Source organism: Oncorhynchus tshawytscha, linkage group LG07 (assembly GCF_018296145.1).
Source record: "Oncorhynchus tshawytscha isolate Ot180627B linkage group LG07, Otsh_v2.0, whole genome shotgun sequence".
Lineage (NCBI taxonomy): Eukaryota > Metazoa > Chordata > Actinopteri > Salmoniformes > Salmonidae > Oncorhynchus > Oncorhynchus tshawytscha.
The window spans coordinates 56,257,416-56,272,977 of NC_056435.1; the positions used below are offsets into that span (position 1 = coordinate 56,257,416).

Here is a 15,562-nt window from a genome sequence, read left to right on the forward strand (position 1 = left end):
ACGCCCCCTAGACGCTCGGCAGAAGTGTCTGCAGGGAAGAGGCAGGTAGGTCTATCGAGATACCTCAAAAAGTGTCCGCTCGCTCCTCTGCAGCTAAGGTAAGAACAAATGGCCATTTTACTTTTCCACTCAGTTATTAAGATCTAAAGACTTTGTTGTTGTGTCAGTGTTTTCAGTGTTTAGTCTAGGCTACATTATTAGAGAAAATAAAGTTGTTTGTAAAAATAAAATAGAGCATGTTATATAATTGAAATGAAGTGCTATCTCTGGCTTCAAGAAATGAAGCATTTACTGCAGTTTCATATGGGCATAGTTTTCAACATCCACCTTTATCCATGTGTAAAAGGAATATGAACATTTTATGCACTGTTCTGAGGACCTATTGGATGGATGCTATCGGATGATCAACCGGATTCTTCCCACAGTGCTACTGGATATTATGAATGATCTGGAAAAGACGTTGTTTTTTTGGATTCATTTTAAACTGGACAAAGCTTACAAAAGGAAATCTGCATGGAATGGACACAAGACCAACTCCATTTATGGATTCTCCCAAAATGGAATTCTACCATGGTCTACCTACACTTTCTATGTTGCCTGGTATGCCTGATGGCATTCAGAGAACTCAAGGGGGCTTAAGATACTTTTTTATTCAGATGCTGATTTAAAAATAAACAACCAGCTTTGTGAGAGTTTGAGGCACAACAACTGCCTCATGTGAAGGTCAGGATGATAAGTAGACCAAGTTTTGGGGGTTTGTCAGGGAATCAGCAGTAATCTGTTTCCTGAATTGGCAGAGAAAGGAGGGGGGGATAGAAAAGTAACCATTACTAGGCATTACAGTACAGCTCTAATCCTGCACCCCTTTGGGCCTTCTGTAAGTAATAGGTACAAACAAGCTTAGCCCAATCATGACTGACCTCATACTGAACATGCAAGCTTTATGTAAGGAAAACAGGGTTGTATACAAAATGAAGGTATCTAACAGAGATATCCACCAAAGCCGTGGTCCCCAAACATTTTTTGTTTTGTGATCTACTTGAAGCCTTTCAAACTTTCTTGTGCCCAAACGATGTGTCTAGCCATATTAGTCCTAAGACGTGACCCAAGAGGAACTGGCTGTGACCTACCAGTGGGTCGGTCCCCAGTACCCACCCGCCGTTTGTGAAACACTGGCCCAAAGTGTTTGGTCATGCTCTTTATGTGTGGTGAGGGTTGTCTTTACAAAAATCGAGGTATATACATCTAAGACAGCCCAGTCTTAACGAGACAGAAGAGTAAACCTGCCTGTCTGTATGTTGTTGTTCCAGGAGCCTGCAGTGAATACAACATGGGTCGCAAAGAAATAACTTGCAGTTGGAAGAAAGTCACCAACAACATCAGAGATGTGTTCGAATTCAAACAAGCGCTGGGATCGTAAGTACTTTGTCTGATATGATTGGAGCCTGGAGGGTTTTCCTAGCCAGGTCAGTGTTTAAAACCACCACTTAATCATTCTAAGGGGACACTGTAGGCAAACCTTGGTGTCTAGGTTTTAATTTCATTTTTAACTCTGTCTCTGTGCCTCAAGCCATTTAATGTGTTTTACTCTATAACTCAAAGCACTTTTACTTTTGGGCAGGGCCCTCACACACCCCAAAAATCTGAGGGGACATAAAGAATGGCTGGGCGGTGGTCTGAAGGGGGCTAGGCCCCCCGTCGGGAAGTTGGAGAATTTAGCACTTTTCATACACCTGAAGCAGCTTTTTCCTACAATTTAGAGCCATAATCATTATGATTAATTCTATTCTATTTTCTTTATATCTAAGCATACCTCTTGAGCTGTCTGTATCCTCCTGACTGGTGTTTTCTTTTTAAAGAAACTAAATAGGCTCCTCTGCATCTCTGCTAAAATCTGGGTAAAAGTTTAAAAGGAATGTGAATCTTATTCAGTACATTTAATAATTGCTTGCCAGCCAGCATGACAGCTAAAATAGTTAGACAAGCTAGCTATTCTAACTTGATTGATAGCCTGAAATGGCTTCTTGGTACTGTAGCTAGTTATGATGTTGGGATATCGGGAACCTATCTGCCCAACAACAAAAACATTTAATTAATTAATAAATACACAGTACCAGTCAAAAGTTTGGACACACCTACTCATTCCAGGGTTTTTCTTTATTTTTACTATTTTCTACATTGTATAATAATAGTGGAAACTATGAAATAACACAAATGGAATCATGTACTAGCCAAAAATGTATTAAACAAATCTTCAAAGTATCAAGACAGCTTTGCACACTCTTGGCATTCTCTCAACCAGCTTCATAAGATAGTCAACTGGAATGCATTTCAATTAACAGTCGTGCCTTGTTAATTTGTGGAATTTCTTTCCTTCTTAATGCTTTTGAGTAAATCAGTTGTTGTGACCAGGTAAGGGTGGTATACAGAAGAAGGCCCTATTTGGTAAAAGACCAAGTCCATATTATGGAAAGAACAGCTCAAATAAGCAAAGAAAATGACATTCCATCATTACTTTAATGAAAATGTCAATAACTTTGAAAGTTTCTTCAAGTGAAGTCGCAAAAACCATCAAGCACTGGGATGAAACAGGCTCTCATGAGGACCACCACAGGAAAGGAAGACCCAGTTACTTCTGTTGCAGAAGTTCATTAGAGTTACCAGCCTCAGAAATTGCAGCACAAAAAAAAAATATTTACAGAGTTCAAGTAACAGACACATCTCAACATCAACTACTCAGAGACTGCGTGAATCATGCCTTCATGGTCGAATTGCTGCAAAGAAAACACTACTAAAGGACCCCAATAAGAAGAGACTTGCTTGGGCCAAAAAACACGAGCAATGGACATTAGACCGGTGGAAGTCTGTCCTTTAGTGTGATAAGTCCAAATTTTAGATTTTTGTTTCCAACCGCCATGTCTTTATGAGATGCAGAGAAAGGGAACGAAGATCTCCGCATGTGTGGTTCCCACCGTGAAGCATGGAGGAGGAGGTGTGATTGTGTGGGGGTGATTAGCTGGTGACACTGTCTGTGATTTATTTAGAATTTAAGGAACACTTAACCAACATGGCTACCACAGCATTCTGCAGCGATACCCCATCCCATCTGGTTTGCGCTTAGTTGGACTATAATTTGTTTTTCAACAGGACAATAACCCAACACACCTCCAGGCTGTGTAAGGGCTATTTGACCAAGAAGGAGAGTGATGAAGTGCTGCATCAGATGACCTGGCCTCCACAATCACCTGACCTCAACCCAATTGAGAGGGTTCGGGATGAGTTGGACCACAGAGTGAAGGAAAAGCAGCCAACAAGTGCTCAACATATGTGGGAACTCCTTCAAGACTGTTGGAAAAGCATTCCAGGTGAAGCTGGTTGAGAGAATGCCAACAGTGTGCAAAGCTGTCATCAAGGCAATGGGTATCTACTTTGAAGAATCTAAAATCTAAAATATATTTAGATTTGTTTAACACTTTTTTGGATACTACGTGATTCCATGTGTTATTTCATCATTTTGATGTCTTCACTATTGTTTAGCTTTTGGGATAATTCACATCATCTAATATGTAGAATCTACCTGGGTGATGCACGGCAGACATTTTTTGCTTGGTCGTTTTCAGTGGACCTTTGTTGCTGGGCAGCGACTCTTGTCAGCTTCTTAACTCAGAGAAAAGGGCCATTATTACATGATTGAGTGGATCTCCAGGAGACCTACTTTACCGGTTTCCAGAGAAGGATCCTAGTTTGGCACTATAATCCTGGACGGGCCTGAACATTCCACCCAGATTATCAGATTATCAGGACCCAGGTCAGGGCAGGTCTTCTTTATCAACTGAAGTGGAATACTTGGCGCTCACACAATACAGCTTCTCTCTCTTTAGATATGGTTCAACTAGGACCCAAGTACAGACAATTCTTTAGAGATTTTTGAGATGAGATAGCAACAGTAACCAAAAGAGGACAGGACATTGAGAATGTAGTAAAAATGGTTAACTAATATCTGCCCAGTGTGTGAGCGTACATGTTTGGTTGTGTATTTGTGCCTGAGTGTGTGCTTGTCTGTGTGTGTGTGCGGCCATGTGTTCATGTCAGCTTGTGGGCATGTGCATGTGTTGGTATTCGTTTTTGCAGTGTTTCCCCTAGGATTTTCTTCAGCATATAGGGAAAACACTGGTGTTTTGTGTGTGTTTATACATTAAGCCCATGTGTTTGAATGTACAGTATGTGTGGGGTATAGGGGGCTTTATGACTGTTTCAGAGTCTGTTGTGCTTTGCGATATCAAATAGAAGAAACAGCGTTGTCCAGTTGTCCACACAATGCTGATATCTGCAGAGTGAGAGTGGTATGTCTGCTGGCCCCTGGCCTGTTTATCTGAGGCTCCTGCTCAACTCATCAGCCTCTCCTCAAGCAGCTTATACTCCAGAACATCCCTGGCTGTGAATGAGAGGCTGACGTTGAGAGAGAGGTGTGAGCCAGGCAGGTGAGCAATGACGTCATTACAGCCCAGGAACATCCTAACTCTGTTATAGGATTAGGGGCCTGGGATTGTGTGTCTGTGTGTTTACTGTGTGAGGGAATGTGTGTGCCTGCATGTCTGCATGTGTGAGTTTGAGTGTGAATTGAAGTATCTGTATGTGTGTGTTCATCAGACCTGGGTTCAGTTAGTATAATTTTCTTTCAAATACGTTAAGTGTCTGATGGAGCCTTTTAGGAATATCAGATGAGAGGAATTTGCACTTTTAGAACTAGTATATTGGTCCCATTTTGCCAGGAAGCGAAGTGGCAAGCTCAATCAAAGTGTTTGAAAGAAAACAAATAGTGCAGTATTTGAACCCAGGCCTAGTTGTGTCTGTCTGTATGTCTGTCTCTCCCAGACAGTGATGTCTTTGGGCACAAACACATTCATTGCATCGGTTTCACAGGTGTCGTAATGTGACGGTCAGGCCCAGAGTGTCTGCTAAACAGAGGATTACCCTCACCTTGGTCTCCTTCAAACAGGGAAATCAGCAGATGGAGGGTAGATCCATTCTGAGTCTTAGGATCCTTTTGGCTCCCTCCCATGCATTAACACTAACTTCTCTCCTGATGTCATGTTATGGCTGGGGTGTTTGTTTGGTCTGACGAAGAAACAACCCACCCTGCTCAGGGTTCATCCAGGGTTGACTGTGCTAGGTCAGACAGAGACAAACGGACACAATGAACAAATTAAGACCACAATGGAAATAAGCCTCCGGGCTTTATTGTGTTTTTATCGGCAATCATTTTTTATGTATGTTATGTTGTCTCCCGCTTGAGCAGACTACTACTTTTAATGATCTAATCAGTTCAATCAATCAATCATTTTAGTGGTCCCTGTCCTGAGATTCAGGCTGGGTTATGTAAAGTGCTTGAGCACTAGTCCTGCCCTGCTGCTATTCACAGGCCTCAGGAGCACAGGCCTCAGGAGCACAGGCCATACCTGAGCCTCTATCTGGGACACCCTCGTCTCGTTCCTAGCTGTGTGTCAGCTATGAGCCTGGCTAGTGAGGCTGGGTGGTGGTGACTCCACCTACAGCACATGGCGTTAGGTAGTCTAGCTGTTAGAGTGTTGGGCCAGTAACCAAAAGGTCGCTGGTTCGAGAACCAGAGCCGATAACTTGAAAAATCTATCAATGTACCCTTGAGCAAGAGACTTAACCCTAATTTCCTCCAGGGGCGCCTTACTACTATTACTACTACTACTAACCTTTTTCTCTGTCTGTCTGTGTGGGTGTGTAGGGGTTCGTTCTCCGAGGTGTATTTGGTGCGAGAGAAGAAGACAGGAAACCTGTACGCCCTGAAGTGTCTGAAGAAAAAACACCTCAGCTGTAGCAACCTAGAGAACGAGATCACTGTGCTGAAGAAGTGAGTACACGCACGCAGACACACACGCACGCATACTCTTACACACTCTCACACCTGAACAAGTTAACATCACATATCTCTCAATCTTCCTCTCAGGATAAGACATGACAATGTGATTGGACTGGAAGATTTCTATGAGACTCAGACACACTATTACCTCGTCATGCAGCTGTGAGTGCAAACCCTTATCACTACATAAGCTAAATACATGTATTAGCCTACAGATAAATGTTACTATTTTAGAGAACTTGCTGTATTAGTCGGGTGTTTAATAAGGGTTGTAAATGCTGGTGATGAGAATAGTGATGATGATTATGCTGATGATGGTGATGCCAAAGATGATAATGTTTATGGTGGTGACGAGGATGTTTATGGTGATGACGAGGATGTTTATGGTGATGACGAGGATGTTTATGGTGATGATGCGGATGATGATGGTGAATATGGTGGGGAGATTCTGATGTGTGTGTGTTCTTTCCTAGGGTGTCTGGTGGAGAGCTGTTTGACCGTATCATAGATCGGGGGGTGTACACAGAGAAGGACGCCAGCCAGCTGGTCCGCCAAGTACTGCAAGCGGTCAACTACCTTCACGAGAACAGCATAGTGCACAGGGACCTCAAGGTATGTTACACACACACAGTCAACATACCTGGTAGAGAGTGGGGATCAAAGTACATTTTAATGTAGCTAAAAGGTCAATAAAGAATATACAATTTGCCACTCCAAACATATTTCATACACGTTACTATATCATCAGTGGTGTATTGGAGGGTAAACACACATAAGCATTTACCCACTTTTTACTAGAAAATGCATTGAAAGTATAAGGAGCGTTACTTTACTCACAGCGAACCTCGAACCCATCTATTTTTTGTATACCATGTTGAGAGAACAGTTCCTCTGCTGCTTGTTGACCCTCTCCCCCTCTGTCTCCCTGTGTGTGAGAGCAGCCAGAGAACCTGCTATACTTCGACTCAGACGAGAACTCCAAGATCATGATCAGTGACTTCGGCCTGTCCAAGATGTCCGACCACGGAGTGATGTCCACAGCCTGCGGCACACCAGGATATGTTGGTGAGAGAGTGTGTGTGTCAAATCAAGTCAAATTTGTCACATGCGCTGAACAGGTGTAGACTTTACCGTGAAAAGCTTGCTTACGAGCCCTTCCCAATGATGCAGAGGGCTCGTAAGCAAGCATTTCACAGTAAAGTCTACACTGTTGTATTCAACGCATGTGACCAATGCGATTTCATTTAATGCAGATGTGCAGCAAGTGTGTGTTAGATGGTTGGTCATTGAAATAGAGAGTAAAGCTTCATTGCACCGCTAGATAGTATTAGCATGGTATCTAACCCTGTTTATATTTGATCTTCTACAGCCCCTGAAGTTCTGGCTCAGAAACCCTACAGCAAGGCAGTGGACTGCTGGTCCATAGGAGTCATCACATATATCCTGTGAGTGCCTATCTAGGACTTCTAGATCTATATCTGCCAGCACCTCCTCTCAACCCTTTCATAGTATCAGGATGACTGCATTGTGAGATGGTAGTTCTATCACTTTTGGGAAAAGTTATTGTAATTCTATGTTAACTCTTTAAAAACTACTATATGTTCCCTCTCTCTCTCTGTGTTAACTCTGTAAAATGACTATGTTCCCCCTCTCTCTCTGTGTGACAGGCTGTGTGGCTACCCTCCCTTCTTTGAGGACAACGAGACACGTCTGTTCGCTAAGATCATGAGGGCCGACTACGCTTTCCACTCGCCTTTTTGGGATGACATCTCTGAGTCAGGTAAGACATACCACCACATCAACAACAAGGGTATTTAAAGTGGAACTGACAGCATTTTAGAAACATGAAATCTTATTAAGATCTGTTCATATACACCTCCAAGAAGAATATGCTACCTTTTTTTTACATTTTCTGACAAGCGAGCACTTAGATATGGTCGTTTTCATAAATTCATAGAATGTTTGGGAATGACGTTGTAATGAGTACGATGGGAGACAGAGTGCTGGTTTCAAGCGCAGGAGGTGTTTATTACTAATAAAGGACCACAAGAGGAGGCAGGTAGCTGGATCCAGGGGCAGGCAGAAGGTCATACACAGGAGGAGGCAGGTAGCTGGGTCCAGGGGCAGGCAGAAGGTCATACACAGGAGGAGGCAGGTAGCTGGGTCCAGGGGCAGGCAGAAGGTCATACACAGGAGGAGGCAGGTAGCTGGGTCCAGGGGCAGGCAGAAGGTCATACACAGGAGGAGGCAGGTAGCTGGGTCCAGGGGCAGGCAGAAGGTCATACACAGGAGGAGGCAGGTAGCTGGGTCCAGGGGCAGGCAGAAGGTCATACACAGGAGGAGGCAGGTAGCTGGGTCCAGGGGCAGGCAGAAGGTCATACACAGGAGGAGGCAGGTAGCTGGGTCCAGGGGCAGGCATACTCCAAAAAGGTAACAGTACAGGCAGGGAAAGGGTAGTAACGTAGTCCGGGAGATCAGGCAAGAGGTTGACAGGAAATCTAATAGGCAAAAGTACAGGCAGGGTGGTGTCGTTAGCAAGGATGGCCAAACACTACGATACACGGGAGGACTAATACGGAAATAAACAGAGCTCCGAATAGAATGTGTGCCAAAACAAACAATACCCCACAATGATGGGGTGCAAAGAACTGAACTAATTAGTGTGTGTAAATAACATACAGGTGTGTGATCAGAATTCAGGTGATTGGGATCTGGAGAGTTACCTGCATTCAAGGGATCTATCTGTTTGAGAGTGTGGGCTGGAAAGTGGGCTGGAAAGTGAGCTGCGTTCAGGGGATCTATGTGTTTGAGAGTGTGAGTTGGAAGGAGACATTACAGATGTAGAGTAAGGCATTTGTGAAAATTCTATAGCAATATAGAGTGTGAAAGCGTCCGTGCGTTTGGACACTAATAGACACTGCAGGAAATAAAACCCAAATAAAAACATTTGCCCGAGATAAGAAGCAGTGCTTGACTTGGGAAGAAGCTCACCGGAGCTGGGTACCGGCACCTCAAATGTTCTACTGCTTGAGCTCCTCTTCCTCTTATAGAATATCAGCTCAAAAGTATTGTGGAGCTCCTGCATTTCAATATCAACAGTACCAACACCCAAAATTAGTACCTGAACCTATTTCAGTCCAAGTCAAGCACTGATAGGCCTTTTTTATGACGTTTCCACAGGATCAGAGCATGACATTTTTCCCTTTCATGCTGAGGAGTTATCGAAAGGGAGAGAGCTGGAAAGATTTTTCAAGTACATTGAGGAACTATTGTAATTCTCAATGGATGTAAAAACAGACATGGTTTGCTTGCTGTTTGAGGTGAAGAAAACATTACTTTGAAAAGCTCCACAGGTCATTAGTGGTGGTGCGTTAAGCCAATCTTTATTTTTCTCTTTATTTTTTACTATTTTCTACAATGTAGAATAATAGTGAAGACATCAAAACTATAAAATAACACATGGAATCAGTTAGAAACCAACAAAGTGTTAAACAAATCAAAATCTATTTTATATTTGAGATTGTTCAAAGTAGCCCCCTTTTGCCTTGATGACAGCTTTGTACATTCTTGGCATTCTCTCAACCAGCTGGGATGGGGTATCGCTGCAGAATGCTGTGGTAGCCATGCTGGTTAAGTGTGCCTTGAATTCTAAATAAATCACAGACAGTGTCACCAGCAAAGCACCAACACACCTCCTCCTCCATGCTTCACGGTGGGAACTAGAGGTCGACCGATTATGGTTTTTCAATGCCGATACCAATAGCCGATGCCGATTAATCGGCCGATTTTTATATATACAGTGCCTTGCGAAAGTATTCGGCCCCCTTGAACTTTGCGACCTTTTGCCACATTTCAGGCTTCAAACATAAAGATATAAAACTGTATTTTTTTGTGAAGAATCGACAACAAGTGGGACACAATCATGAAGTGGAACAACATTTATTGGATATTTCAAACTTTTTTAACAAATCAAAAACTGAAAAATTGGGCGTGCAAAATTATTCAGCCCCTTTACTTTCAGTGCAGCAAACTCTCTCCAGAAGTTCAGTGAGGATCTCTGAATGATCCAATGTTGACCTAAATGACTAATGATGATAAATACAATCCACCTGTGTGTAATCAAGTCTCCGTATAAATGCACCTGCACTGTGATAGTCTCAGAGGTCCGTTAAAAGCGCAGAGAGCATCATGAAGAACAAGGAACACACCAGGCAGGTCCGAGATACTGTTGTGAAGAAGTTTAAAGCCGGATTTGGATACAAAAAGATTTCCCAAGCTTTAAACATCCCAAGGAGCACTGTGCAAGCGATAATATTGAAATGGAAGGAGTATCAGACCACTGCAAATCTACCAAGACCTGGCCGTCCCTCTAAACTTTCAGCTCATACAAGGAGAAGACTGATCAGAGATGCAGCCAAGAGGCCCATGATCACTCTGGATGAACTGCAGAGATCTACAGCTGAGGTGGGAGACTCTGTCCATAGGACAACAATCAGTCGTATATTGCACAAATCTGGCCTTTATGGAAGAGTGGCAAGAAGAAAGACATTTCTTGAAGATATCCATAAAAAGTGTCGTTTAAAGTTTGCCACAAGCCACCTGGGAGACACACCAAACATGTGGAAGAAGGTGCTCTGGTCAGATGAAACCAAAATTGAACTTTTTGGCAACAATGCAAAATGTTATGTTTGGCGTAAAAGCAACACAGCTCATCACCCTGAACACACCATCCCCACTGTCAAACATGGTGGTGGCAGCATCATGGTTTGGGCCTGCTTTTCTTCAGCAGGGACAGGGAAGATGGTTAAAATTGATGGGAAGATGGATGGAGCCAAATACAGGACCATTCTGGAAGAAAACCTGATGGAGTCTGCAAAAGACCTGAGACTGGGACGGAGATTTGTCTTCCAACAAGACAATGATCCAAAACATAAAGCAAAATCTACAATGGAATGGTTCAAAAATAAACATATCCAGGTGTTAGAATGGCCAAGTCAAAGTCCAGACCTGAATCCAATCGAGAATCTGTGGAAAGAACTGAAAACTGCTGTTCACAAATGCTCTCCATCCAACCTCACTGAGCTCGAGCTGTTTTGCAAGGAGGAATGGGAAAAAATTTCAGTCTCTCGATGTGCAAAACTGATAGAGACATACCCCAAGCGACTTACAGCTGTAATCGCAGCAAAAGGTGGCGCTACAAAGTATTAACTTAAGGGGGCTGAATAATTTTGCACGCCCAATTTTTCAGTTTTTGATTTGTTAAAAAAGTTTGAAATATCCAATAAATGTCGTTCCACTTCATGATTGTGTCCCACTTGTTGTTGATTCTTCACAAAAAAATACAGTTTTATATCTTTATGTTTGAAGCCTGAAATGTGGCAAAAGGTCGCAAAGTTCAAGGGGGCCGAATACTTTCGCAAGGCACTGTATATTTGTAATAATGACAATTACAACAATACTGAATGAACACTTTTATTTTAACTTAATATAATACATAAATAAAAATCTATTTAGTCCCAAATAAATAATGAAACATGTTCAATTTGGTTTAAATAATGCAAAAACACAGTGTTGGAGAAGAAAGTAAAAGTGCAATATGTGTCATGTAAAAAAGCTAGTGTTTAAGTTCCTTGCTCAGAACATGAGAACATATGAAAACTGGTGGTTCCTTTTAACATGAGTCTTCAATGTTCCCAGTTAAGAAGTTTCTAGTTATTATTGGAATTATAAGACTATTTATCTCTATACCATTTGTATTTCATATACCCTTGACTATTGGATGTACTTATAAGCACTATAGTATTGCCAGCCTAATCTCAGGAGTTGATAGGCTTGAAGTCATAAACAGAGCTGTGTTTCAAGCATAGCGAAGAGCTGCTGGCAAAACGCACGAAAGTGTTGTTTGAATGAATGCTTACGAGCCTGCTGGTGCCTACCATCGCTCAGTCAAACTGCTCTATCAAATCATAGACTTAATTATAACATAATAACACTCAGAAATACGAGCCTTAAGTCATTAATATGGTCGAATCCAGAAACTATCATTTAGAAAACAAAACGTTTATTCTTTCAGTGAAATACGGTACCGTTCCATATTTTATCTAACGGATGGCATCCCTAAGTCTAAATATTGCTGTTACATTGCACAACCTTCAATGTTATGTCATAATTACGTCAAATTCTGGCAAATTAGTTCGCAATGAGCCAGGTGGCCCAAACTGTTGCGTATACCTTGACTCTGCGTGCAATGAACGCAAGAGAAGTGACACAATTTCACCTGGTTAATATTGCCTGCTAACCTTTATTTTAGCTAAATATGCAGGTTTAAAAATATATACTTCTGTGTATTGATTTTAAGAAAGGCATTGATGTTTATGGTTAGGTACACGTTGGAGCAATGACAGTCCTTTTTCGCGAATGCGCACCTCATCAATTATATGCAACGCAGGACATGCTAGATAAACTAGTAATATCATCTAGTGATTATGATTGATTGTTTTTTATAAGATAAGTTTAATGCTAGCTAGCAACTTACCTTGGCTTCTTACTGCATTCTCGTAACAGGCAGGCTCCTCGTGAGGGAGGTGGTTAGAGCATTGGATTAGTTAACCGTAAGGTTGCAAGATTGAATCCCTGAACTGACAAGGTAAAAATCTGTTGTTCTGCCCCTGAACAAGGCATTTAGCCCTAGACCGTCATTGAAAATAAGAATTTGTTCTTAACTGACTTGCCTCGTTAAATAAAGTTGTAAAAAAAAAATTGTATTAAAAAAAATTGTCGTACAAAAATACAGATTTCCGGTTGTTATGAAAACTTGAAATCTGCCCTAATTATTCGGCCATTCCGATTAATCGGTCAACCTCTAGCACTGACCTAACATAATCAGATGGTATGCTTTCGTCATAAAGCCTTTTTGAAATCGGACACTGTGGTGGGATTTACAGCAAGTTGATCTTTAAAATGGTGTAAAATACGTGTATGTTTGAGGAATTTTAATTATGAAGTTTCTGTTTGAATTTGGCGCCCTGCACTTTCACTGGCTGTATCGATCCCGTTAACGGGATCTCAGCCGTAAGAAGTTAATGCTAGATAGCAACTTACCTTGGCTCCTTGCTGCACTCGCGTAACAGGTGGTCAGGTCAGCCTGCCTGTAAGGGATCTCGTCCTCCCCCAATACATTTTTGGGGCTGCCTCTCGGGCTTCCAGCCGCGCCGCCGTGCCGCCTCCTCATACCACCGCCTCTCGGCTTTCGCTGCCTCCAGCTCAGCCTTGGGGCGGCGATATTCTCCAGCCTGTGCCCATGGTCCCTTGCCGTCCAGAATCTCCTCCCAAGTCCAGGAGTCCTGCGATCGCTGCTGCTGCCCATTACCATGCTGCTTAGTCCCTTTGTGGTGGGTGTTTCTGTAAGGGATCTCGTCCTCCTCTTCTGAGGAAGAGTAGCGAGAAGGATCGGAGGACCAAAACGCAGCGTGGTAAGTGTCCATAATTTAATGAAGCAAAATTAACACTGAACAAAAACAATAAACAGCAAACGAACAGTCCCGTAAGGTGAATGACAAAACACTAAACAGGAAATAAACACCCACGAAAGGCTACCTAAGTATGATTCTCAATCAGAGACAACTAACGACACCTGCCTATGATTGAGACCCGTATTGACTGACCTTCATGTCTTAAAGCAATGATGGACTGTAGTTTCTCTTTGCTTATTTGAGCTGTTCTTGCCATAATATGGACTTGGTCTTTTACCAAATAGGGCTATCTCTGTATACTACCCCTACCTTCTCATAACTGATTGGCTCAAACGTGTTAAGAAGGAAAGAAATTCCACAAATTAACTTTCATCAAGGCACACTTATTAATTGAAATGCATTCCAGGTGACTACCTCATGAAGCTGGTTGAGAGAATGCCAAGAGTGTGCAAAGCCGTCATCAAGGGAAAGGGTGGCTGCTTTGAAGAATCGCAAACATAAAATATATTTTGATTTGTTTTAACACTTTCTTGTTTACTATATGATTTCATATGTGTTATTTCACAGTTTTGATGTCTTCATTATTATTCTACAATGTAGAAAATAGTTTAAAAAATAAAGAAAAACCATTGAATGAGTAGGTGTGTCCAAACTTTTGTCTGGTACTGTATATATTAAAGATATTCATAATTTTTAGAAGGCTGAAAGTTCCATGTCAGTTGTTGATGTTTCTGTCTGTCTCTGTTTCCATAGCGAAAGACTTCATCCGGAACATGATGCAGAAGCACCCTAACAAACGGTTCACCACAGAACAGGCCCTCAGACACCCCTGGTGAGTCACACACACAGATCCAGGATCAGCCTATCCTCTGCTCGTCTCATCAAAATAGGAAACTGACCTCAGATCAGTGTCTAGGTAGCTCACTCTTTCCTGTTTATTACTAGCTCCTGGTGACCCTATCAATGTCATTTCCTGTTGCAGGGTCATTGGAAAGACAGCAAGGGATCAGGACATCTATAAATCAGTCAGCATGCAGATCCAGAGGAACTTTGCTAAGTCCAAATGGAGGGTGAGCAACATACAGTATGCTAGCATACATACATTTATTATATTATTATTATTAACAAAACCCGATTTATTTATACAAACATATGAATGCTAATATTCCTGTGTGTTTGTGTGTGTTACAGCAAGCCTTCAACGCCACAGCAGCCATCAAACACATAAAGAAGCTGCAGTTGGCCCACGCCGACCCCGACGCCCCTCTCCCTCCCATCCCTGCCATAGCCATCAACCCCTGCAACTCCCAGAATCCCCTGCGGGGTGTCAACAACATCCCCACAGAGGATGTTGACTCCAACAGCAACCTCCCGATCCCAATGTGTCACATGACCCCTCCAGAGGCACAGAACCGGGGCCTGAGAGCCAGTCACAGCGAGCCCATGCACGCGCCGGTCGTCATGGAGACATATAACGCAGAGAATTGCTCCTCATTCACGGCAGCTAAGAGGTGAGTCCAAGTGGACTGAGTGGAGGGGAATGTAGCAGTCGGGGGGGGTTCAGATATGTCCACTAAGTGTAGAATCTGTGGTTCTGAAGGCTCTGCTATTTAATGTCGTGTTACAGCTGTGACGCCATGGACAGGGCGACCAATAGGAATGGCCAGACGATGCAAACTGGGGTGTGTTCTGTCATGTGATTGGTTGATTGGCCTGAGGATCAATTCAACTACGTCAAGGTAAATTGGTCTCATATACACAATATGCATGTTCTTTTGAATACACTCATGCACACAATAAACAAAATGCAGAGAGATAAGTTGATAGGAAAACACCCAACTTCTCACTTTAATTATACGAATCTTCATGTGAACCCCCCTTCTCTCTCTCCAGTGTTTCTGCAGTGTTGCAGTCAAGAAGTTTGAGCCACTCCTTGCTGCTCTACAGGTGTGTGTCTGCTGCCTCCTGCTGGTTCATTTCTGTAGTGCTCTTCTGAGATTTCCAGGGGCCCATAGCAAGGACCCGGGGCCTGAACCTTCTCCAGAGGAGAACACAGGAAGACCTGTGTTCATACCCAATTACAGTGCAGTACATTTACACTCACGCACAAATGTATGCACTCACACACACAAATGCAAACTTTAATTTCTCTGACCCAAGCTACTGTCGATGAAGCTTTAGAAGTGTACATTCTGTC

The 15,562-nt window shown here is 42.6% G+C and overlaps 1 protein-coding gene across 2 annotated transcripts in view; it reads left to right on the plus strand.

Annotated features, from left to right (window-relative positions):
- LOC112254883 (calcium/calmodulin-dependent protein kinase type 1D) overlaps positions 1–15,562 on the plus strand; it is an 18,257-nt gene continuing 2,695 nt past the window's right edge. The window contains exons 1-13 of one of the 2 annotated variants that reach the window (XR_002954207.2): positions 1–98; positions 1,311–1,416; positions 5,759–5,884; positions 5,981–6,055; positions 6,367–6,505; positions 6,835–6,958; positions 7,263–7,338; positions 7,561–7,673; positions 14,119–14,197; positions 14,348–14,435; positions 14,557–14,876; positions 14,993–15,104; positions 15,259–15,312. Coding sequence is in view for 1 of the 2 variants with exons in the window: in XM_024427837.2 (XP_024283605.1) it covers positions 1,331–1,416; positions 5,759–5,884; positions 5,981–6,055; positions 6,367–6,505; positions 6,835–6,958; positions 7,263–7,338; positions 7,561–7,673; positions 14,119–14,197; positions 14,348–14,435; positions 14,557–14,876; positions 14,993–15,065 (1,299 nt within the window). In the remaining variant the exon portion in view is untranslated. Of the gene's footprint in view, positions 99–1,310; positions 1,417–5,758; positions 5,885–5,980; positions 6,056–6,366; positions 6,506–6,834; positions 6,959–7,262; positions 7,339–7,560; positions 7,674–14,118; positions 14,198–14,347; positions 14,436–14,556; positions 14,877–14,992; positions 15,105–15,258 lie in introns of both variants that reach the window. The other variant, XM_024427837.2, reaches the window with a different exon arrangement.